Source organism: Pan troglodytes, chromosome 20 (genome assembly GCF_028858775.2).
Source record: "Pan troglodytes isolate AG18354 chromosome 20, NHGRI_mPanTro3-v2.0_pri, whole genome shotgun sequence".
In the NCBI taxonomy this organism is placed as follows: domain Eukaryota; kingdom Metazoa; phylum Chordata; class Mammalia; order Primates; family Hominidae; genus Pan; species Pan troglodytes.
Window position 1 is genome coordinate 37,802,845 of NC_072418.2, and position 26,230 is coordinate 37,829,074.

General features: G+C 44.9%; 2 protein-coding genes across 4 annotated transcripts in view; one reads left to right on the forward strand and one right to left on the reverse strand.

Moving 5' to 3' along the window:
* Positions 1-15,491, reverse strand: part of SCGB2B2 (secretoglobin family 2B member 2) — a 93,113-nt gene extending 77,622 nt beyond the window's left edge. The window contains exon 1 of one of the 3 annotated variants that reach the window (XM_009435339.4): positions 14,933-15,491. The gene's annotated coding sequence lies outside the window, so the exon portion shown is untranslated. The remainder of the gene's footprint in view (positions 1-14,932) is intronic. The other 2 variants (XM_063800663.1, XM_063800662.1) reach the window with 2 other exon arrangements.
* A 2,579-nt stretch (positions 15,492-18,070) lies between these two features.
* ZNF302 (zinc finger protein 302) lies at positions 18,071-25,745 on the forward strand. Its single transcript, XM_063800661.1, is given in 4 exon segments — positions 18,071-18,202; positions 22,144-22,264; positions 22,519-22,617; positions 23,601-25,745. Coding segments are annotated over 4 exon segments (1,662 nt in total). The 5' UTR covers positions 18,071-18,193; the 3' UTR covers positions 25,034-25,745.
* Positions 25,746-26,230: the final 485 nt, after the last annotated feature.

A 26,230-nucleotide genomic window follows, 5' to 3' on the forward strand; every position in this document is an offset into this window, starting at 1 on the left:
AAATTAGTTCAACCATTGTGGAAGACAGTGTGGCGATTCCTCAAGGATCTAGAACTAGAAATACCATTTGACCCAGCGATCCCTTTACTGGGTATATACCCAAAGAATTATAAATCACTCTACTATAAAGACACATGTACACATATGTTTATTGCAGCACTATTCACAATAGCAAAGACTTGGAACCAACCCAAATGTCCATCAATGATAGAATGGATTAAGAAAATGTGGCACATATACACTATGGAATACTATGCAGCCATAAGAAAGGATGAGTGCATGTCCTTTGCAGGGACATGGATGAAGCTGGAAACCATCATTCTCAGCAAATTATCACAAGGACAGAAAGCCAAACACCACATGTTCTCACTCATAGGTGGGAGTTGAACAATGAGAACACATGGACACACGGCAGGGAATATCACATGTCGGGGCCTGTCGGGGGTGGGGGGCTGGGGTAGGGATACCATTAGGAGAAATACTTAACGTAGGCGACGAGTTGATGGGTGCAGTAAACCAACATGGCACATGTATACCTATGTAACAAACCTGCATGTTATGCACATGTACCCTAGAACTCAAAGTATAATAAATAAATAAATAAATAAATGTGCAATGACATTAAAAAAAATACATATGTAAAATATTATTGCGATAAAATAAGGGAGACCAAAATAAATGGCAACATGTACCAGTGTTATGGAGAGGAATATTCAATATTATCAAAATTTCAGTTCTCTCCAAATTGAATTCAAAAAGCTGTTTCTAAACATCTGGCACTGTAGAGGGCCAAAACCAGCAAAGACATTCTACGAACAAGGCCAAAGTAGAAGGACTCCCTCTGCCAGAGTCAAGAACTAAGTAAAGCTTTAGTGTGTACTCAACGCAGTGCCACACTGGCATAGAGACAGACAAAGAGACCAGCGACATGAAATAGGGAACCCAGAAGCAAACTATGTCCCTCTATGGGGCACTTGGTTTTTGACAAAAGGGACACTGAGAATAATGGAATAAGGGCCATCTTCTCTTAAACCAAGCTTGTCCAACCTGCGGCCTGCAGGCCCCATGCAGCCCAGGACAGCTTTGAATGTGGCCCAACACAAATTTGTAAACTTTTTAAAAACATTATGAGTTTTTTTGTGATTTTTTTTTTTAGCTCATTAGCTATTGTTAGTGTTAGCGTATTTTTTTTTAATTTAATTTAATTTTTTTGAGATGGAGTCTTGCTCTGTCACCAGGCTGGAGTGCAGTGGCCTGATCTCGGCTCACCGTAACCTCCGCCTCCCAGGTTCAAGCAATTCTCCTGCCTCAGCCTCCCGAGTAGCTAGGACTACAGGTGTGTGCCACCACTCCAAGCTAATTTTTTTGTATTTTTAGTGGAGAGGAGCTTTCACCATGTTGGCCAGGATGGTCTTAATCTCTTGATCTCGTAATCCACCTGCCTTGGCCTCCCAAAGTGCTGGGATTACAGGTGTGAGCCACCGCGCCGGGCCATGTTAGTGTATTTTGTGTGTGGCCCAAAACAATTCTTCTTCTTTCAGTGTGGCCCGTGGAAGCCAAAAGATTACACAACCCTGTCCTAAACTGGGACAGCAGGGAATCTATATAATTAAAAAGAAAGGGAGTTCTTACCCACACTTCACGTAAAAGTCCATTCCATGTACTTTAGAGACCTCAATGGGCAATCCAAAACAATAAAGACTTTACAAATCTTTATGTAGAAGAATATCTTTATGACCATGACATGAGAATCTTTTTTCCAAAGGAATAAAACCGTATTAAAAATAACAATAAAGAGATAAAAATGTTTTTTAAACAACACACACACACACACACAACATGAAGCATAAAGTATAACATTGATAAATTTAATTATATTAAACTTTAAACTTCTGCTCATTAAAAACCATAAGGAAAATACAAAGCTGATCCACAGTGTTGGGGAAGACATTTTCCACAAACAACCAAACAAGGGCTCTTATCAAGAAAATATAAAGAACTCCTTCAGCACACTGGGAGGCCAAGGCACAGGAGTTCAAGACCAGCCTGGGCAACATGGTGAAATCCGTCTCTACTGAAAATACAAAAATTAGCCAGGCACAGTGGTATGTGCCTGTAGTTCCAGCTACTCAGGAGGCTGAAACAGGAGGATCGCTTGAGCTCAGGAGGTTGAGGCTGCAGTGAACCGAGATCATGCCACTGTACTTTAGCCTGGGCGGCTGAGAGAGACCCTGTCTCCAAAAAAAAAAAAAAAAGAATAAAAGTGCGGAAAAAGCCTTCTACTCACATTTCACTAAATGACCGATAAACATATGAAGAGGCCTCAACCTCATTACACCACAAAATGCAAATGGAAACCCAATGAGATGCCGATGCCCCTGACACCTGCCTACCAGATGGTTCACACGACACTGACAATGCCACCTTGTGGCGATCTAGAGCAGTAGGAAATACTACAGTGTGGCTGGGGGTGTGCATTGTACAACTGCTTCAAAGGTTTCCTGTTTCCTAGAACAGTCAAGAATATGAATATCTTATCACCTAAAATTCCACACATGGGCACAAACCCTAACAAATGTGAATGTAAATGTGTGCCAGGACATCCACACATAAAAGCTCCCTGTAGTGTTGTTCATAATAGAATCAGTACACAACGGCAGATTTTTTAAACCATAAAGACAGCAATGTGGATTGATAGCACCAGCAATGTTGAACAAAAAAGTAAGATACAGGAGAACACACATGATGACCACGGCCATAAAAATTATAAAAAGCCAAAATTAATGTTTACTGTATGTGCAGACGTTCAGGTAGCAAAACCATCCACTAAAATAACAGAAAACCACAAAGTCAGGACAGGGGTCAACTCTAGGCAGTGAGGCTGGTGCTGGGAGGGGCTCACCATGACCTTTCTTGAACTGCAGGGGTATTGTGAGGTTTGCATCACAGACATCACTTAAGATACACTTTATATGGTGTGTCCTAGTCTGTATTTGTGTCATATGTCATAATAGAAAGATGAGAGGTGAGGGGAGGAGGGAAAAGGAGAAAGGGAAAGTGAAGGGGAGGACAAATGAATAAAGAAAAAGAGATGAGAAGATGGAGATGCAGAGGGGAAAGAGGGAAAGAACAGGGCAGGGAGGAAGAGACAGGAGAGGATCGGGGGGAAGAGACAATGGGGAGAAGGAGGGAGTGTGAGCTGCACCCGTGTAACCTGCCTGCCCCAGCTCCTCCACAGCCGGGTCGTCCTCCCCGCCCACCCCGCCCCTCCCCCATGGGACGCCTCTGCTAAGGGACTACTCCCCACTCAGCATGCTGTCGACCTCCAGCCCCTATCCAGAAAGTCTCATCTCCCAAAACCCTGCCCAGAACCCTAAGGTGAACCCACCGTTGAGGGAGCTCCTCCCCTAGTGTCAACCTGGCTCCCACCTCCCAGTGCAGGAGAAAAGCAAAGCAGGTGAGCTGGGAGACTTTGGGGACAGGCCATTCCCCAGGAGCCAGCCTGGCCACAGGGCCAACGGTCCCTGGCAGAGAACGACAGGGCTCAATAAGCAGAGACCATGCAGGCCCCAAGGCCAGACTACAGTGGGAGCCAGTGTGGCCAGGTGCCCAGAAATCCCAACAGCACCACTGGGTCCCTTAGAAGATGCTCAAGTTCCCAAAACTGGGGGTTAGAGGCAGGGGATTAGTCAGACCTCACCTTGGACAGCAGCCCCAGCCCTGCCCAGGGACACCAGGGCATGAGGGTGTCACAAGGAAGTAGGTGGCTCAAGGCCAGGTGCCTGTGCCTTGGCTGAGGGAGGTGGCTCAGGTCAGTTTGCTCCATGACTCCCTGGGTCTCACAGACCCCACTCCACGCTCTACTGCAGCCCAGTGCACTGCATGGTGCTCTGCTGTGCCAGGTTGTGTTGTGTCCAGTTGTGCTGTGTTGTGTGCTGTGTCACTGTTCTTGCAAACTCCCTGTCCGGAAGTTCTAGGGCCCTGGCCACTGAGAAGCCCTAGCCCTGAGTCAGCCTCAGGCAAGGCCTGCATCCCTGCTGCCTCCCTTTCCCTGGCTCAGCCTTGCAGCTCCCGCTGACCCCTCTGCCACTCACCCACCACCCATTACCCCCACTTAGAGGCCAGGAAGCAGCGGGAGCTGTATCTCCCTCCCAACCACCCCCTCCCCTCTTCCTTCATCCTCCAGGACATGCATTTCTAACAGAAACCAGAAATCCTGCAAACGCCCTGACCCACCCACTGACCCCAGGGCACCTCCTGCCCAGGTGTTTGGCACAGGGGACGCCCCCACACCGGCCCCATCATGTACCTGGTGGCCCCAAGGCTGCAGCACGGGATGCCTTTCTGACCCTGGACCTGCCCTGGGCCCTGCTCTCTGCCACCACTCACAGGACAAACCCAAACAATTGCTGTCCTCCCTCTGAAATGGTGGCCATGAGGGTGCAGGCCTCGCGTCCCTCCTGTGCCCAGGCCCCTCACCCACACACTCTGGCTGGCTGCAACTGTTGTCCAGAGCCCTTGGTCACAAGGTGTGCAGCCTGGACCACAGTGATGACAAGGGAGGCCCTTCCTAAGCCTAGAGATGGTCTAAACCTTCATGGAACTGCTGGTCCCAGTGCCAGCCAGAGTCCCAGGTGAGGCTGAGGTGGCTCAAAGTGGTGCACGGGAGATGTCTGCTATCAACCCTCTCCTGGAGGTAGATGATGTCTCCAGCCTGGTGACTCCCTGGCCACCAGCCACCACCACCCCCTGTGTCCCCAAGGCTGAAAGTGCAAGCTTGCCCTGGCCCTGGCATAGAAAGTGCACGATCTGGTCATGTCATGCAGGCGACCTCATGCGGGCATGGTGGCACTTGTGGGGCATTCCTGTAACCTGCAGTGCGGTGGGTGGGATGGATGTGTGTGACACAGGCAGGAACTACCCCTCATGGCAGTTGAGGGCCCACGTGTGTATTGGGTGGGGCTGATGGGAGTGAGAGGTGAGTGGCTGGGCACAGGCAGGTGAGTGAGTGACAGCTACACAAACCCCACCACTGAGCATGTCCCTCCCAGGACAAAGCAGATCAGAGCCACAGGCCCAGCCCTGGGAGGCCCAGAGGGGCCTCAGGTCCTCAGGGACCTGGCCCTCTCGGCCCTCAGAGGACCCCACTCCCTCTAGAGAGCCCCCCAGCTGGCTCTACCTGCAGCTGTGCAAGTGGGAAGGGGACACAGTGCTCTGAGGTCCAGAGAAGGAAGGAAGATGGAGGGAGAGCGGCCCTCTGCTCCCAGGTCCTCTGTTCTCTGACTCTGCTGCTCAGCCCCCTGCGGCCCTCCTGGAGCCCACACCTTTCAGCTGCAGTCTCCCAGCCTCTCTCCCCAGGACGAAGCCCACTCAGCCAGTGCTTTTCCACTGTAGCTGGCTTTTCCCCTTGGGGAGGGTCCCCAGATTGTACAAAGTGCAGAGGGGTCCCCTGTCCCTGTCCCACAGGGTCCCCACACCAGGCTTTCTCAATGTCTCCCTGTCTCTCTCAGACAAGGAGGGCAGAGGCAGCCACAAGGCCCGTCCCAGCCACAATCACACTCCCATATTCAGATAATCACAGACGCTTGTCCCACACAGTCACACACCCCAACCTCAGGTACCAAACACCCCACACGCTCCTGACAGCGCATTCTACTCACACACACACAATCCCATTCTCACACATGTGCACCCAAGCCTCTCGCCCCACATACAATGTGACAGGCCACTGGGCCACCTGCGGGTCCCAGGGCGCATGGATGCCTGCAGTGCACAGCCACCTAGATCCTGCACCACTGGACAGGAAGGGGGCGGGTACCTGGCAGATGCCACCTGCTGCGCCCACTGGGCCACCAGAAACTCCACTCTCTCCCCGACTCTCCAGGTCCCAGCCAAGCCACGCCCACCGGGCCTGCCCCCAGGACCCTGAGTTTAAAGACCCCATCTCTCCAAATGCCAGAGGGAGAGGATTCCACACCACCCCAAGTGTAACCCACACCCTAGTCGGCCCCGACCCCACACTGCATGGCGCCCACCTGAGCCCTGGCATTGCTGGGCTTCCTGCTGCTGCTGTTGCTCGTGGGTAGGCCCTGCCAGGAGACCCTAGGCTGCGCTGCAGCCCTGGGGTACCCACCCCTCCCTGCTCACGTGCTCCTACTCTCCCTGCAGATCCCAAGAAACTATGCCCGCAGCTCGTGACCGTCATGAACCAGTTTCTGACCGAGGACAAGGACACCTACATGGATTCTGTCAACAGATATCATCCCACGGAGCTGGAAAGAAACACAGCCTCCAAACTCAAGGACATGGTGACCAACACCACGACCCCTGAGGAGGGACAGGCCGTCATGCAGCAGGTCCGGCCACCAGCGCCTCCTCACAGCCCTTGACCTCCTTTGAGAGCAGGGACTCTGTTCCCTGAGAGCCTCTCTCTCCACCCAAACACTTCCCCACCTCTCACCAAGCAATGTCCCTGCAGACGGGCAGCTGCCCAGGGAAAAGACCTCAGGGCGCTGGGCCTCCGCCCTCTGATACTCAACCTCTGCTGTCAACCCCATCCTATCCCTCCTTCCCAGAAGACCCCTCCCTTCAGCCTCCCACCCCTCCCCACAGGAAGAAATCAACAACCAGGGTGCCTACACGGTACTGAAGTGACACCATCCACAGGCACCTCGGATCTCTGCCCAGGCAGCCTGTCCGGCCCAGGAGAACCTGGGCCCAGGGCCCCACCCTCCCCAGCTCCTGCCCTGCTGCTGCCCCTCCTCCCACTCCTGCTGTGCTAATTGGGGCTGATTGCGGGCCACTACTTTATTTACATAGGGTGTACACCAAGTAACCAATGGGAAGCCTCTAGAGGGTATTTAGACCCCAGGAAATTCTAAATGGGCTCTTGAGCCCTTATGCTTGGGCCTGCTCCCCCTGTTTGGAGTGTACTTTCACTTTCAGTTAAGTCTCTGCTTTTGTTGCTTAATTCTTTCTTTGCTTTGTTTGTGCGTTTTCCCCAATTCTTTGTTCAAAACAGCAAGAACCTGGAGACCTTCCTCCTGTAACAGGAAGGTGGGATGGGGGGAGCCCACCCTGACACTGACCCGGGCCACCCACATGCCCCTCCCCCCACACCCATACTCACTAGGGTCCTGGGTCGAGCTTCCCCTGCTGCTCACAGCTCAGTGAGTCGCCAGGCCAGCAAGGACCCCCAGCTGCGCCCCTCTGCTGATTTTGCCGCTGGTCACCCTTACCAATCAGGGTCCAGTCAGGTGACAGAAGTCACAGGCAAGTGGCTTCAACACCCACATATGTAGTGAGAGGTGACAGCATGCTGGCGGCCCTCGCTCTCTCGGCGCCTCCTCTGCCTGGGCTCCCACTTTGGCGGCACTTAAGGGGCTCTTCACCCCACCGCTGCACTGTGGGAGCCCCTTTCTGGGCTGGCCAAGGCGGGAGCCGGCTCCCTCAGCTTGCAGGGAGGTCTGGAGGGAGAGGCGCGAGCGGGAACCGGGGCTGAGCGTGGCGCTTGCGAGCCAGCTGGAGTTCCCGGTGGGCGTGGGCTTGGCGGGCCCCGCACTCCGAGCTGCCGGCCGGCCCTGCCTGCCCGGGCAGTGAGGGGCTTAGCACCTGGGCCAGCAACTGCTGTGCTCAATTTCTCGCCGGGCCTTAGCTGCCTTCCGGCGGGGCAGGGCTCGGTACCTGCAGCCTGCCAGGCCTGAGCCTCTCCCCCTCCTCTGTGGGCTCCTGTGCAGCCTCCGCGACGAGCGCCACCCCCTGCTCCATAGCGCCCAGTCCCATCGACCACCCAAGGGCTGAGGAGTGCTGGTGCACGGCGCGGGACTGGCAGGCAGCTCCATCTGTGGCCCCGGTGCGGGATCCACTGGGTGAAGCCACCTGGGCTCCTGAGTCTGGTGGGGACTTGGAGAACCTTTATGTCTAGCTAAGGGATTGTAAATACACCAATCAGCACCCTGTGTCTAGCTCAGGGTTTGTGAATGCACCAATCGACACTCTGTATCTAGCTACTCTGGTGGGGACTTGGAGAACCTTTGTGTTCACACTCTCTATCTAGCTAATCTAGTGGGGACGTGGAGAACCTTTGTGTCTAGCTCAGGGATTGTAAACGCACCAATCAGCACCCTGTGGAAACAGACCGCTCGGCTCTCTGTAAAACGGACCAATCACCAGGATGTGGGTGGGGCCAGATAAGAGAATAAAAGCAGGCTGCCCCAGCCAGCAGTGGCAACCAGCTGGGGTCCCCTTCCACACTGTGGAAGCTTTGTTCTTTTGCTCTTTGCAATAAATCTTGCTACTGCTCACTCTTTGGGTCCACACTGCCTTTATGAGCTGTAACACTCACCATGAAAGTCTGCAGCTTCACTCGTGAAGCCAGCGAGACCACGGACCCACCAGGAGGAACGAACAACTCCAGACGCGCCGCCTTAAGAACTGTAACACTCACTGCGAGGGTCCGCGACTTCATTCTTGAAGTCAGTGAGACCAAGAACCCACCAATTCCGGACACAGTAGCATCTCTTCACTGTGTAACATGTGTTCCTAACGCACTTTCTATATCTCACTTCCTTTAGGTTCTGTGTTTTATTCCAGGTAATGTTCCTCGACTCTAAATTACAATTTACTAATTTTCACGAAAGCTGCACCTAATCTGCTACCCATTCAGGCAAACAAACTCATTTATCAAATGTTTGTTGAACTGGCACTCGGTGGCAAATTCTGTGCTAGGGCGTGCCAAGTGCAGACACGTTTGCCAAGACACACCGTCATGCCTCAGGGCCTCCTGGGTGCACATGCACACATGGACCTGCGGGCTGGCGCCACAGTGCTCAGCCTGCTCCCAATCCCATGGTGCTCCAGGGAGGACACAGGATGTCACAGCAACACCCAACCCATCCCACTGCATGCTGAGCTTAGTTCCTGATACACTGTCACCCCAAAGGCATGGCCCAGGGCCGTGGGTCTCTCTGCAGACCTGCCCTGCCCCCACTTACACACACACACACACACACACACACACACATACACGAAGAGGTGTGTCTCATTTCCACCTGTGGGATTCTAATTTATGGCAGTGACTGAGTGACCACACAGGCCAATGCGATGGAAAACATTATTATTTACATTTCCCGGGGCACACCATGCCACACAGGGCCACATGGAGAGCACCAGTGCTGGTCAGCAGGCAGGAGCAAGGGGAAACCATAGGCCACAGCCTTTATTGGGGTTCCCATGGGAAAAGCCAGGCAGGGCAGAGTAAATGGCTCATGATTAGCTAGTTTGAATAACCCCGGCAGGCTTTGGCCTATAGTGTTGGTCTCTGGTTACCTGGTACCTGGTCGTGGGGTGCTTCAGTGCAGGGGAGATATTGGCGTGGGGTGTGAGAGTTGGATAAAGAGGTAATTGGGGCTATAGATTCAGTGCCAGTTGGTTGTATATGAGACAGGTGCTCCAGGTCGAGCGTTTTGCCATCTCTAAGAAAAGACTAATCCTGGGAGGACAGTCTCCAGAGCCAGCAAACTTTAAAAGATGTCATCATAAAATACAGAAAATAAAAAGCATAATTACACCAAGTCACAGAGTAAGTGGATGTTTACCTTTTCACAAACTGACTAACTGTGTCCCAAAGTGGTTATACTACATTACATTCTTACCACAGTGTTATGAGGATTTCAGGTACTCCATATCCTCACCAACACTTGGTATGGTCAGTCTTTAATTTTCACTATTCCCGTTTGGTGTGCAGTGGTATTTCTCTGTGATTTTACTTTGTATCTCCCTAATGACTAATGTTTACAATTTTTATGTGTACTACTGCCATCCCTCTATCTTCTTTGGTTAGGTGTCTATTCAAATCTTTTGCCCATTTAAACTTTTTTCTTTATTATTGAGTTTTGAGAGTTCTTAATAAATAATGAATACAAGTCCTTCTTCAGATACGTGGTTTGCCAGTATAGTCTTCTAGCCTATGGCTCTTTTCTTCCTTCGTCTTAAAAGAGCCGGTCCCATAGCAGAAATCTTTACTGTTGACAAAGTTGAATGTGTTATTTTTTTCTTTGATTGAACATGTTTTTGGTGTATATTTCAGAAGTATCTGCCAAGATTTTAAAAATTCTCTCATGTTACTTAATGAAGGTTTCATATATTCAGGTTTATAATCCATGCTGAGTTAGTTCTTGAATATTATATACCGTGTAGGTTTGGGATCAGAACTTTGTGGTTTGTTTGTTTGTTTTGAGATGGAGTCTTTCTCTGTCACCCAGGCTGGAGTGCAGTGGTGCAATCTTGGCTCACTTCAACCTCCGCCTCCCGGGTTCAAGCAATTCTCTGCCTCAGCCTCCCAAGTAGTTGGGATTACAGGCACCACCCCCGGCTAAGTTTTGTATTTTTAGTAGAGATGGGGTTTTAACATTTTGGCCAGGCTGGTCTTGAACTCCTGACCTCATGATACACCTTGGCCTCCCAAAGTGCTGGGATTAAGGGCGTGAGCTACTGCACCTAGCCTGGTTTTTGTTTTAATATGGATGTCCAGTTGTTCCAACAACACTTGTTGAAAACATGATCTTCAGTGAATTGCCTTTGCACCTTTCTAAAACATCATTTGATCTTCTATGTGTTGGTCTATTTCTGGACTTTCTTAATCTATATTTTTGCTAACATTTTAAAGTCTTAATTAACTTTATAATATGTCTTTAAATCAGGCAATGTAATCGTTTATGCATCTTTTTTTTTTTGCTATTCTAAGTGCTTTGTATTTTCATATGAATTTTAGAATTCACTTGTTATTTTCTAATAAAAGCATCGTGGGATTTTGATTGGATTGCATTGAATATGTGTTTATCAATTTGAGAAGAATTAGCATATTAACAATATTGAGTGTTCTAATCCATAAACATTGTGTATCTCTCCTTTTATTTAGATCTTTAATTTTCCTCAGCAATCTTTTGTAGTTTTCAATGTATATATCTTGCACATCTTATGTGTCTCAAGTATATGTTGTATGCTCTTGTAAAAAGTGCTTTTAAACTTCAGTTTCAAATTGATCATTGTATACAGAAGTATAATTTTTAAAAAAAATTATTATTTACCCTGTAAATTTTATAAATTCATTTATTCCAGATTTTTGTTCACAGATTCCATGGGATTTTCTCCATTAATATTTATGTTGTCTAACTTATTTGTTCAATTTTATGTGTTTATTTTCAAACTGGCAACTGTGAAATGTATTGGAAGATTATTCATAAAATTCCTTATTACTGTTTTAGAATCTGTAAAAGCTGGTTGTGGTGGTGCACTCCCATATTCCAAACTACCTTGGAGGCTGAAGCAAGTGAATTGCTTGCGCCCAGGAGTTCAAGACTTCAGTGAGCCATGATGGGGCCAATGCACTCCAGGTGGGGTGTAAAAATAAATAATTAAATGAATAAATGAATAAATTAATAAATAAACTATGTAGTATCTAGTGATGTCATCTCATCTGTACCTAACTGGTAATTTGTTTTTTCTCTCTCTTTTTTTTTTTTTGCTAGATCCACAGAGGTGTATCCCTTTTATTGATCTCAAAAAATCTGTATTGGTTTTACTGGTTTTTCTCTATTGCTATTCTGTTTTCCACATCATTAATTTCTCTCTGATCTTTACTATTTCCTTCTTGTTTTGAGTTTCAATTGTCTTTTTTCAAGTTTTTAAGGTTGAATCTGTCATTGATTTGAGATAGTTCTTTCTTGATACAGGCATTTAATCTACAAATTTAGTAGCATCTACAATTTATTTTGTATGTTGTGCTGTCGTGTAATAAGATAGTGGCCTAGCATAGCTCTAGTCTTATCTGTGGAGATTCCTGGGTATCCATCTTTATCCCTTGGTCAAGATAAATTAGTGGGATTTATAATGAGCTCATTAAAATCTAAAATCCCTCATAGTCCCAAGGGCTGATGTGTCTACCAATGGCTTTTGCTGTGGTCTGAATATTTGTATCCCCCCAAAATTCCTATGTTGAAACCTAATCATCAATATGGGACTCATTTGAACCTAAACTTCCACCAAAACACAAACCTGAAACTTTGTCTCCCTTCATACAGGACACCTTCTTCCATAACCTCACATGGCAAAAGGAGCAAACAAGCTTGGGCCTCTTTTATAAGGACACCAATCCATTCATAAGAACTCCAGCCTCATAACTTAACATTTCCTCAAAGGCCTCACCTCTTAATATTGTCACACTGGGAATTCGGTTTCAGAATATGAATTCCGTGGCGGGGGCGGGGGACAGACATTCACATCATAGCACACCCTGAATCTTAAACAGCTTCTGCATCAGTGTAAACTGGCTTTTCTTCTCCAAAGTTCATATTCTAAAATGTGCCCTTGACCAGATAAATCCCAACAGCAAAAATTACTGATTGTAAACATTGCATTATTTTAAATAGGAAAGGGACAGAAGGCAGCTAAGAGCTAGTGGAAGGGAGTAGGTTGAGTATTGCATGTAATGTGTTTTAGTTTCTCCTTATTGCTCTCTCTCTCTGCCTCATTTTCTTTCTCAAGTGTCTGGCATATTTGTTTAAATCAGACTTGCTTATGCCTATGATTCTCTCTACCTCACACCCCTGATTTCTGCTCGTCAGTCTCTATTCCTGTGCCTCTAACCTTTCTGGTAACAATGCAAGTCAGGGTGTCACTGGAAAAGGGGTCTCGATCCAGACCCCAAGACGGTTCTTGGATCTTGTTCAGGAAGGAACTTAAGATGTGTCACAGAGTGCAGTGAAAGAAGCAAGTTTATTAGAAGCTACACCATTAGTGAGCAGGAGGCCCTCAGAAAACGAGGAGGAATGCACTGGCTTTAAGTTTTTCTTATATAGGGGTCTTATCTATGAAAAAACTAAGCTAAGCTGGGTCTATGTGTGGGTGAGCAGGCAGAATAAAAAAATTTATTACAGTATTCATTTAAACTAACCTGGACATTCCAGTGTGTAAGTACATCAAAACATAGCTATTATCTTCAAAGCATATATTGTTACGGGTATTGGGACATCTGGACTCTGCACTGTTGCAGGAGTGTCCCTGTAGGTATCTTTAGGCTGTTTCCTCAACTATAAACACCCCATGACTATGGGCCATGACCGACAAGGAATGTGCTTTGCTAGTCTCAAAATGGAACTATACTTAAAATGGCATCTTCTGGCTCTCCTATACTCCTGCTTCCCTAACGATGGGGCATTCACAAGTTAGGGGTTTAACTTCACAGGAATGCTTTTTATGAGATGGCCAGACATAGCTATTGAAACAAAACGACTAGCCCTCCATTTAAAGTTCTTCTCACCTATGCCCTGAGTCACATCTAGTCCTTTAATGTTGGCCCTCTCTCCACTCATGAACTTAACTCATATTCCAAATATCTGAGGACTCATAATGGGAAACCACCATAATTCTTCCAGTGAGATCATGAGGAAAAGCAGAAACAATGAAGAATCCCTATGTAAGCTTTTCTGGATGGACTGAGCAGGGACTTTATGTCTTAAGTGTGGTTTAAAGTGGTTCCAAAGTGGTAGGGATCCTGGTCTTGTCTGAAAAGAAATTATATAATCTCTAGAAGAGAAAGGCACTTTCATCTAAGGATATGGGAAAGCTACATGAAATCTCTTTTCAAGGACAAAGATAACCAACAAAAAAGGAAGCAAAGCAAACTGATTGAAGAATTTGGAAATAAACATCCAAAGGGGCCCATAAAATCTTCAGTTATTGTTATTATCAGATACATATTATGAAGCAACTATACCTACCATGTTAAAAAAGTTTGGAAAATTGAAATTAAAATGTCCTGGAGAGACAATTATGAATGGGCAATAGATCGGAATAAATTATCCAGAATGCAACACAGAGATTGAAGGATGAAAATCACAGACAATTTAAGACACCTGGAGGATAGAGTGGTGACACCTGGAGGATAGAGTGGTAAAACCTGCCTCATAACGAATTGGGGTTCTCAAAGCAGAGAAACAATGGTGAAGAGGCAATATATGGGAGAGGAAGAGTTTGCTGAGCACCAGAGATGACACATCACAGATTCAAGTTGTTCAGCAAATCCCAAGCAGGAAAGAATTTAAGAATTTCATAACCAGAAACATCATGCCAAACTCCAGAAAACACATTTGGTTACTATTTCAGTTGAAAGCCCAGGATTCTAAGTGGGAAACGATCTTAATAACCTAGTCACTGCACTATCTCACTATCTCCTTAAACCTCATTTTTTCCTATGTCTCTTGCATTTTAATATTAAAAAGGTCATCATTCCAAAAGAACTTGACCAAAAGACCTGCAATTCTCAGAGAAGGGAATACTAAGACCAATAGACATTCAAAAAGATTCTCAATCTCATTAACAATTAAAAAATGCAACTTTAAGCCACAGTGAGTTACTATTTCACACCTAGTAGATTATTAAACTTTTAAAGTTTCGCAAAGAGAGTGTTGGCAGTAAGAGTTGGCAAGCAAAATAACCATAAACTCTGGTAGGAGTGAAAATTGGTACAACTTTGGAAAACAATTCATCATTGTATAGTAAAATCATAGATGGGAACATGCTTTGCACAATCCAGTCTTTCCTTATTACATACTCTAAGCCTTGAGAGGAAGCCAGCTGATGCCAGTGTTTTTTAAAACTGTGGCTGCTATAGGAATTCACCACCACACCCACAGGATACACCAAGGTAGAAGTGTCAGAGGTGTTTAAACCAGAGCGACTCCATCTTGAATAGGGCCTGGGTAAAATAAGGCTGAGACCTACTTCCCAGACACTTAAGGCATTCTAAGTCACAGGATAACATTGGAAGTCGGCACAAGCTACAGGTCAGGTCATAAAGGCCTTGCTGGTTAAACAAATTGCAGTAAAGAAGCCGGCCAAAACCCACCAAAATCAAGATGGCGAGGAGACTGACCTTTGGTGTCCTCACTGCTGCTTGTTATGTGTCCGGAATTGGTTCCTTCTGGTGGGTTCCTGGTCTGGCTGGCTTCAGGAGTGAAGCTGCAGACCCTCGCGGTGAGTGTTACAGCTCATAAAGGCGGTGCGTCTGGAGTCGTGCTGGAGTTGTTTGTTCCTCCCTGTGGGTTCACGATTTCGCTGGCTTCGGGAGTGAAGCTGCAGACCTTCACAATGAGTGTTACAGCTCCTAAAGACGGCGTGTCTGGAGTTGTTCGTTCCTCCCAGTGGGTTTGTGGTCTCGCTGGCTTCAAGAGTGAAGCTGCAGACCTTCGGGGTGAGTGTTGCAGCTCATAAAGGTAGTGCAGACCCAAAGAGCAAAAGAACAAACATCCCACACCTTGGAAGGGGACCCTAGAGCGGTTGCAGCTGGTTGTTCGGGCGGCCAGCTTTTATTCCCTTATTTGGCCCCGCCCACATCCTGCTGATTTGTCCATTTTACAGAGCGCTGATTGGTCTATTTTACAGAGTGTTGTTTGGTCTGTTTTTACAGAGTGCTGACTGGTGCATTTACAAACCTTTAGCTAGACACAGAGCGCTGATTGGAGTGTTTACAAACCTTTAGCTAGACACAGAGCGCTGATTGGTGTATTTACAATCCTTCAGCTATACAGAAAAGTTCTCCAAGGCCCCACCTGATCCAGAAGCCCAGCTGGCTTCACCTCTCGGTTATATGCTAATTATATGCATTAGCACGCTAAGAGACAGTGCCATGACAATTTACAAATGCCATGGTAAGGTTCAGAAGTTACCCTGTATGGTTCAAAAAGCTGGGAAGCCCTCAGCTCCGAGAAATTGAAATTGCCCACCTCTTTCCTGGAAAACTCATGAATAATCCACCCTTGTTTAGCACATCATCAAGCAATAAATACAAGTATCCCTAGTCCAGCAGCCCAAGCTGCTGCTCTAACAATGGAGTACCCATTGTTTCTTTACTTTCTTAATACACTTGCTTTGGCTTTGCACTGTGCTCTCCCACGGATTTTTTCTTGCGTGAGCTCTAAGAACTCTCTCTTGGGGTCTGGATCCGGACCCCTTTCTAGTAACAGAAGCACTGCCTCACGAAGATCATGCAGGTCAGTACTTACTAAGTACAAAAAAGTCTATAGCGACACTATTTATAATTTTAAAAATGATTGAAGTCAATTAACATTTAAGTGTTAAAAAGAAAGTAAACAACCCAAATATACACAAACAGTAGACTTCTCTGGCTTGCATACAGAGAGGTCCATTGCCCTTTTGGGTGGGCCGGGAAAGGTCAAAGCCTAAGAAGCACTTCTGGGGAAAGGGGGCGTCAGGCTGTGATGGCTGCGATGGCTGCGGGAGGAGTGACTCCTCCCAGGATGAGGGTCTCCATCCTCCCAGTGCTCACTCAAGTTCAGTATTTCCAAGTCCTTCCAGGGGAGTAACGCACGTCAGAACGGCCATTAGTGTCACAGATACGTGTCCCCTTGCATTTCCAGGAAATGCCCTTGGTTGGCGAACTACAGTCGTGACAGTCGGGCCACAGGGCGTTTTGTGGGCTATCGTCTTGGGCAAATGAGTGCCAAAAAAACAAAAAGACCTGAAGGTGAACAGCATAGCTGCAGGGTTTGGGATGAGAGGAGCCCCTTTGCTAGCAACGGCGAGCACTTGCTTGGTATCAGCAAGGGCTGCCCATGTCTGGGAGGGAAACGTTTGTGTGAGCGCAGGAATGACCCGGAAGACTTTGGCATGGCTGCAGTTTTCTGGGAAATGTAATTTCTTGGTCCGGGCGCCATGGCCCTTATAAGTAGAGGGTGTCCCTTGGTTCCGAGGTGTATCGTTCACCAGAGGACGACTGTGTGCCCCAGGACAAACTGCGCATGGTCCTAGCTGGCTGGCTCTAGGTCGACGGCCCCAGGCGGTTTAGCTACTTACGAAGCCGTGACCGGTTTGCCCGCGGGGCACCAGGTTCGCGCAGCCGCAGAGACCCTTGGGAAGTGTGGCCTTCCGGTGCCGGCGGTTCGCGGCTCCCGGGACATTTGTCCCGCAGGCGGAGGATTCTGGGAAATGTGGTTCGCCGTGGGCGGTGCACTGGGTCAGTCCCGCGATAGCCTCAGGTCTGGCGGCGGCTTCCAAGCTAACGAACGGTTTGGGGCAGTGTCATTCCCGGAGGTCGGCCGCCGTTACCCGCTCACCAGCTACGCGGCGCGTCAGGTCCGCGGAGACGCGGGCTCGGGGCGCCTGCGGAACGGTGAGGCCCTGCTGAGGACTCCGGCAAGTGTGGGTCCCGGCGGCGGCGGGGCTCAGGCCCTGGGTCCGCGCGCGGTTTGACCACGGCCGGGGCCTTGGGCATTTCCTGGCCTTCCTGTTGAGCCGTGTAAACGCGGGGTGATGACGGCGCCGACCTCTTGGCACTGTTGTGAGGGCGAAGTGGGCGCGACAGCAGACGCCAGCCACAGTTTTTTTTGGGTTATGTCGTCATGAAGCCGGCGCTTTCAGTTGTGCAGCCTTGAACAAATGGGTTCAGTATCTCGGAATTTCAGTTTTGTCTTCATTTTAAAAAATAAATCTGGTTTAGAACTCGACCTCAAACGATCCGCCCGCCTCCGCCTGCTGAAGTGCTGGGATTAAAGGCGTAAGCCACCGCACCAGCCTGACCAACATGGCGAAACGCCGTCTCTACTAAAAATACAAAAAAAAAATTAGCTGGGCGTGGGGGCACGTGTCTATAATCCCAGCTATTCAAGAGGCTGAGGCAGGAGAATCGCTTGAACCCGGGAGGCAGAGGTTGCAGTGAGTCGAGGTCGCTCCATTGCACTCCAGCCTGGAGACAGAACGAGACTCCGTCTCAAAAAAAAAAAAAAAAAAAAAAAAAAAAGAAAAAAGAAAAAAGAAAAAAATATCTGGAATAATGTGAATGCCCACCTTGCAAAGTGGTGAAGACTGAACGAGCTGATAAAGTTGTTACCGTTGTTTTATGAGTCTTTTGTATACAGAATAACTGATTTTCCCCGCAGGTGGCACCTGGTAAATAGCCCTTGCGGGGAAACACCCTGTTCCTTCCCAGGGAGAGATTGACGCTCCGGAGAGTGATTACCAGTGTGTTTTTCCATTAAAGTGTGTCACAGGTGCCGCAAGATAAGCCTGATTTTTCATGACTGCTTTTTCCTGCCCTTCTGTGCCCTCAGGACACTGCCCATCTCTACGATAAGAACCTGGAAGGGGGACTCTGTTGGCCATTGAAAATTGCAGAATAATGTCTCAGGTAAGTCGGTGTGTCCCCAAATCTTCCTGAAACACTTTATTAGGCCTCTGTATGTTTTCTTTGCTTCTCCTGCCTGTTCCCACCTAACCAAGTACATTTAAGGGACTAGATCTATGGTTCCTTTCACTGTAGGAAGGATGGAGCCCACAGGAGAGCTCCAAGGTATTGTCCTCCTCACCCAGTGTTCCTCTTTTCTACAGTTTTCTGCTAGAAGACTTTCTAGATTGCCAAAATTTTAAAACTGTAATTCACAATGCAACTTTGGAATGTAAGGTTATTTGGTTTATGGTTGTCAAAACTGTACCATGTGGTCTCAAGTGAAGAGATGTTTGGAGTCATCCTTGATTCTTCCTTTTGACTTATAACTCATATTCAGGTCCTCTAGTTGGATCTAAACGATACACCGTATACAGCATCTGACCATTAGTTAGCCCATCACCACCACCACCGCTACCACCCCCGTCCGAGCCACCTGGATTATTGCGGTAGCCTCCTAGCTGGATTCCCAGCATCTGCCCTTAACCCTCATCAGTCTGTTCTCAGTACAGCTGTTACCGTGGTCCTATTGTTATATAAATTCCTGTCATTCCTCAACCTAAAATTTTTCAGTGGCTCTGAGTCACTTCTGCAATGACCTATTTGTACAATTAGGCCATTACCTCCCTGATCCCACCTTCCTTCTCTGCCTCCTCATTCCTGTGCGTTCCCGCCACTGTCACCAGTTGCTGTGCCATCCACATGGAATATTCTTCCCCCACATACGCACAAGCTTGCATCCTTATCTCCTTCTGTGTTTGTTCCGTGGTTACTTTCTCAGAACAGCTTCCCTGAACGCCTATTTGCAATTGCAGTCACCTTCCCTTGCCTAGCGCTTCCACTCCTCCATCACTGCTTTGTTGTTTTCCACAGCACGTGTCACTCACTAGCTGATGTACTGTATGTTCAGTATATGCACATGCTCATGGTCTGTTCCTGGTGGGGGGAATGCTTTTTCTTCTTTGTTGACTGTTATAGCTTCAGTACCCAGAGTCTTACCTGGCACCAAATGGATGCTTAGTAAGTAATTGTTGAGTGAATAAGATGAGTAATGAAGAACTGGTGGGGCAGAATCATGGCATGGAAGGTGAAGCTTGCACAGGAGGGGATGTAAGTAGCAGATGTACATCTTGGGTGAAGTCTGTTTTCCTGGAATAATTAGATAATTAGAATTGAAAAACTGGTGTGGTGGTGCATGCCTGTTGTCCCAGCTACTCGGGAGGCTGATGAGGTAGGAAGATTTCTTGAGCCCTCTGGTGTAAGCCTGTAGTGAGCTATGATTATGTCACTGCACTCCAGCTTGGTGACAGAGCAAGAACCTGCCTCTTAAAAGAAAAAACAAAGTAAAGGCTAAAGTGAACTAATGCCAAAACCATTCATTGGTTCATCTTCTAAACACTTATGAAGTACCTGGTAGGAAAAGTTGTACATGGATTGTGGTGTACACTGACACACAGGACTTCATGATCTAGTGCAGTATTGTCTAAGAGAACTTTCTGCAGTGGTGGAAGTGCTCTGCATGTGTACTGGTCAGTACGGTAGCCACCAGCCCCGTATGAGTATTGAGTACTTGAACTGTGGCTTAAGCAATGGAGAAAATAAATTTTAAATTTTATTTAATTATTTTATTTTTACATTTTAATTAATTTAAATGTTGTAGCCAAGTTGGCTAGTGGCTCCTGTATTGAAGATTGTGGCACTGTAGAAAAGTAAGAAAGCGTAAGAAATTTAAGTAAGTGCTAGGATAGATATCCTATGTTCTTTTGGGAACTGAGATGAGTGAACATCTCAAGCTGCCCAGGCAACTGAAGGGGAAGAAAGAAGCATCCCTGGCTCTAAGTTGTAAAGACTGGTTTGTCAAAGATATGAGAAATGTTATTTTTATTTGGGATATAGGCAATTAACACAGTGGCAACTCCAATTAACAGGTGAATTTAGAAGAAATTTTGTGTAGCAAATTGAACTGTCAAATCTTACTTGAGGATAAGTTATTGTTTATTTGGAAAACATGTGTTGGATTGTATCTGCTTGCCTATATAAAAAGATGAGATTTCTTCCTGTCCTTTTCATCTCAATAGTGGATTGCTTGGGAAGTGCATCAAGGTCTGATTTAGCTTATTCAGTAATAAAACTGCTTTCTTTTTTTTTCTACGTTTGTGGAGAGGATTTTCTGCCATTGGAAGGCGATTTGAATTTTAATTATTTTCTCCAAACCTTAGAAAAGTAAATTCTGCCTTTAAAACCAAAGATCCATGTCACTGGTGAACATGCATGCAAAATATCCAAATAAAGTAATACAATACTGAATGAACTCTCAGAGCTAAAAAATTACCACAGTAGAGCAGTCTGTTTTACAAATCACAGACAGTAATAACTCTGTATTAAATGGCTGTACTTTTTGCACATATTATAATTTGACTAGCCAATAAGCTATTATCGAATATTTAAACTTCTAAAGTTTTACTATTTTAAATAATACTGTGAAATGAGTACTATTGAGAAGAATTTCTAAGCACATCTGTGAGCATTTCCTTAGAATATTTTCTTTGAAATCTACTCTTATTTTTTTCCCCTTCCAGGTCCTATTTAAGGACTGTCTATGGCAGGAGTCCTCAACCTTTTTGACACCAGGGATCAGTTTCGTGGAAGACAATTTTTCCACGGAAGTGGGAGGTGGTGGAGGTGATGGTTTGGGGATGAAACCGTTCTACCTCAGATCATCAGGCATTAGTTAGATTGACATAAGGAGCGTGCAACTTCGATCCCTTGCATGTGCAGTTCACAGTAGGGATTGCGCTCCTGTAAGAATCTATGCTATAGCTGATCTGACAGCAGGTGGAGCTCGGGTGATAATGCTCTTTCCTGCCACTCACCTCCTGCTGTGTTGCCCTGTTCCTAAAGGCCACAGACCAGTACCAGTCCGTGGCCCGGGTGTTAGACCCCTGATCTATGACATGAAACCATCCTTCAGTCTTTTCACCCAGGAGTGTCATATTTTAATTATTAAATGTTTGTCAGCACGAAGTTTAAGTATACACCACAAATATATTTTTCTTTTTTGTTTATGAATCAGTTATGTGTATGTTTTAGTCCATTTGTGCTGCTGTAACAAATACCCCAGACTGAGTAGTTTATAAATAATGAAAATTGACTTCTCATGGTTTTGGTGCCTAGGAAGTCCAAGATCAAGAGGCAGGCATCTGGCAAGGGCCTTCTTGCTGTGTCCTTTTGTGGTGGATGGGCAAAGAGAAGAGAGAGAGGCAAAGGGGGGCCAGAACTCATTTTTTAAAATAAGGAACCCTCTTCCCTGATGAGGCCTCAAGGCCCAGTAGTCTCCTAAAGATCTAACCTCTCAATACTATTAGAATGGTGATTAAGTTCAATATATGCTTTTCTGGGGAACATAATCAAACCATATGTCTATCAGTCTTTAATATTAAGATGTCTTTTTTTTCTGAACCCATTTTTTGTGAGATTTAGTGAATCTTCCTGAGTATCATATTTGAGAGACAATCGCTTTAGCCTTATTTTTAATTACTTAGCTAGCATGTAAGCTATAAAAGATATAACTAAATACTTGACTCTGTGCTGTCAAATATCAAATGTTGATTTTTAAAAATTCATATAATTCTAAACTTTTAACAAAATTACTGAAGCAAAGCTCTCATATTTGTCTCTCATTCTTATTGTATAAAAATTCTAAGCACATAACTGTCCCCTTTATTGTATGATAATTCCAACTACATAACTGTCCTATTATTACTTACCTGACATCACATTCCCAGTCATTGTCACAGCTCCTGAATCTTGTTCCATTTCTTCCACAAGCAGGCTAATTTTACCCCTTCTTCAGTGACAGAAGAGGCCTGGGCTATGGCTGAGCCTAAATATATTTGCTATTTCAGGTGACATTTGGTGATGTGGCTATAGACTTCTCTCATGAAGAGTGGGCATGCCTAGATTCTGCTCAGAGGGACTTATACAAGGATGTGATGGTCCAGAATTATGAGAACCTGGTCTCTGTAGGTAAGGATATTACCCCTTCCACTCCAGTAGGGGACACCTTTCTTTTGCCACCCTGAATTGCTGGAGATTCTCCTAAGTAAATGGCTGAATTTCTGTACCATGCTCCCAAGGAAATGTGCAGCTCTGTTGTGCCCTGCCTAAAGCTTATCTTTCCATTTCAGTGAACACCCTTCATCCATTCCTGTGGTCCCTCTTGTGATGGCCTCTCATAATAGAGGACCACAGCTTAAACAATTCTATATTCTTCCTGTAAGCAGGTCTTTCCGTAACTAAGCCATATGTGATCATGTTATTGGAGGATGGAAAAGAGCCCTGGATGATGGAGAAAAAACTGTCAAAAGGTATGATTCCAGGTGAGTCATGGTGAACGAGACAAAGGAAGATTTTGTTAAAGATGTTTATAGTGAGTGTGGAAGCATTTTAGGGATACTGTCTTCAAAGATCTCAGATAGAAATGAAAAATTGAGGGATATTTAGCTTAGATTTTCAGAACAATTGTTCCTCCCTCTCAAATTATTATCTGTATCACTCATGTCACCTAATCAAGGTTAGAGGTTTTTGCCATCATAATAATTCAAGTTGTTACTATATTCATGACAAAGTAAGACAATTTATTCTTTCTTAATTCTACTTAAGAAAAATATACTAATAGTTTTAAGCTAAGAAAAGCTGTCAGTTAGATGGAAAATCACTTTTCTAAAGCTGAGCTTTGTAGATGAAATATGAACATATTAGAGGAAGTAAGGGACATATAAATGTTTCTAGGAATAATATTTTCTAATGTTCAAGAAATAATATGATTCACACAGTTTCTTCATAACCTCAGAAAGCCTATATCTTTGTCAGCTATAAAGAGCATTTAGATTACTTTGTTTTTACTGCAGTTGTTTAATATAGTAGTATTAATTCTGTATTTTAAGCTTGATAATCCAGCAGCAAATTGAGATTAATGGAAGGTTGGAAAAAAAGGCTATGAAACAAAATGCAATCTTTCCCACATGAATATAGGCACAAAATGATGATTTGTAATCCCGAATGCCTTCCACATCTTATTTCTGATACTTTCCTTTTTTCCATACTATTTTATCCATTTTGTATAGCTTACCCATTTCCTTTATCACACTCTGTTCCTGCTTCTGTGAACTTTGGATTCTCTGCTCTATTTGAGCATTGTTCGGAAGTCACTGAAATATTTGAGTTGTCAGAGCTATGTGTTTTCTGGGTGCTTCATTTCTTATCCAATTCTCCTAATTCCACTGTAGAAGCTTTTTTCAAGAAGTAAAAAAAAAAAAAAAAAAAAAAAAAGGCAGTGCTTTGCTTTCTTGATATATTTCAGATTGGGAATCAAGATGGGAAAACAAGGAATTATCAACAAAGAAAGATATTTATGATGAAGATTCACCCCAACCAGTAACAATGGAAAAAGTTGTAAAACAAAGTTATGAATTTTCAAATTCTAATAAGAATTTGGAATATACAGAATGCGACACATTTAGAAGCACCTTTCATTCAAAGCCTACTCTTTCTGAACCACAAAACAATTCTGCTGAAGGGAATTCACACAAATATGATATATTAAAGAAGAATTTATCAAAAAAGTCAGTTATAAAAAGTGAGAGAATAAATGGTGGAAAGAAACTTTTAAGTTCTAATAAAAGTGGGGCAGCCTTCAACCAGAGCAAATCTCTTACCCTTCCCCAGACTTGTAATAGACAGAAAATCTATACATGCAGTGAATGTGGGAAAGCCTTTGGCAAACAGTCAATCCTCAATCGCCACTGGAGAATTCATACAGGAGAGAAGCCCTATGAATGTCGTGAATGTGGGAAGACTTTTAGCCATGGCTCATCCCTTACACGACATCAGATAAGCCATAGTGGAGAGAAACCTTACAAATGTATTGAATGTGGGAAGGCCTTTAGCCATGGCTCATCACTTACTAACCATCAGAGCACTCACACGGGAGAGAAACCATATGAATGTATGAACTGTGGAAAGTCTTTTAGTCGTGTGTCCCTTCTCATTCAGCATCTAAGAATTCATACGCAAGAAAAACGCTATGAGTGTCGTATATGTGGAAGGGCCTTCATTCATAGTTCGTCTCTCATTCACCATCAGAAAAGCCATACTGGAGAGAAGCCTTATGAATGTAGTGAATGTGGGAAAGCTTTCTGCTGTAGCTCACACCTTACTCAACATCAAAGAATTCACAGTATGAAGAAAAAATATGAATGCAACAAATGTCTCAAGGTCTTTAGTAGCTTCTCATTTCTTGTTCAACATCAGAGTATTCATACTGAAGAAAAACCGTTTGAAGTTTAGAAATGCAGGAAATCCTTCAACCAGCTTGAATCACTGAATATGCATTTGAGAAATCACATTAGATTGAAACCCTACGAATGCAGTATATGTGGGAAAGCCTTTAGTCATAGGTCATCCCTGCTTCAACATCACAGAATTCATACTGGAGAGAAACCTTACGAATGTATTAAATGTGGGAAGACCTTCAGCTGTAGTTCAAACCTTACTGTACATCAGAGAATTCACACTGGAGAAAAGCCATATAAATGTAGTGAGTGTGGGAAAGCTTTTAGCAAAGGCTCGAATCTTACTGCCCATCAAAGAGTACATAATGGAGAGAAACCCAATAGTGTGGTAAGTGTGGAAAAGCCTTTAGATCATATGAATCCCTATACATGTGAGAAATCTTACAGAAGAGAAGCAGTGTTTATCATGGTAAACTTCATTCATAGATCCTCCCTTATTTAACATCAGAAAAATTTATACTGGGGAAAAGTTGTATGAAGGTGGTGAACATGGGAGACTTTTAGCAATGATGCAGATGTTTTTATTAGAGTTTATACTGTAGAGAAATCATATGAAGTCAATAAATGTGGGAAAGCCTTTGTCAGTATTAATCCCTTAATTGACGTAAGTATACTCACACTAGGAAAAATCTGTGTACATGTAGCAAATGTGGGAAAGACTATAGGCAATAGGAATCTCCTGCAAACTCCTACAGGAGAAAAGTTGTATGAATGTGGAAACTTTAGAAATTGAAGGAATTTTTCAGTTCCAAGTGCATCCCTTATTCCATAGGAAATAAACTGGAGACAAATCTCATTTAAGAGATGCAGCAAAGTGTTCACTAAGAGTGTTTATCTTGCCAGACATAAGAAGATGAATGGTAGAGCAACCTGAAGGATTTAGAAATTACATGTAAATCTTTGCAGTGATGCTATTTGTAAACAGGATTATATAGGAGAGCAAATAAACATAAGTATGCATTTCTTAGAGCAGTAGCTTGCAGTTTCAGTTGAGTTTTACTTAGAAATTCTTTTTAGCTAGTGGGCATGTGAAGATATTTAGTCACCCAGAGGAGCCAGTAAATGTTATAATGTTAAAAATTAAAGCTGCAAAAGAAATAAAATAGTGTTAATAAAAATGTGGCATCTAATAAAATCATTTTGTGTATCATGAACTCTTTCTCTGTGACTGTTTCCGACAAAAAAAAATTTCACTAAGATTAGCCTTAGTATAGCCTTTAGTGGGAGACTAGCAAACTTCGAGAAAAATGGCCTGCTCTTTATACTAAGAATAGCAGTATTTTGGTGAGGATTATTGAGTCCATATCCAGTAGGCTTAATTAAATACATTCCAAGAAAATTTACGAGCATTACTCATGTGTATTACACAGGGATGGGATAAAGGAATCTAGTAGTTCTGAGCTCTAGTGGTGTGTCAAAATCACTGGAAGGACGTGTTAAAGCACAGATTGCTAAGCCTCAATCCTAGAGTTTCTGTATGAGTTGATTTGAATTTGCATTTTTCACATGTTCTTAGGGGACACTAACACTGTCCAGAATATAATAATAATGTTATGGTGTCACTGACAACATATTGTTTCCTCAATCATACCTATTAACCATTTCTTGAGCATCTTCTGTGGACTTAAGAAACACTCCA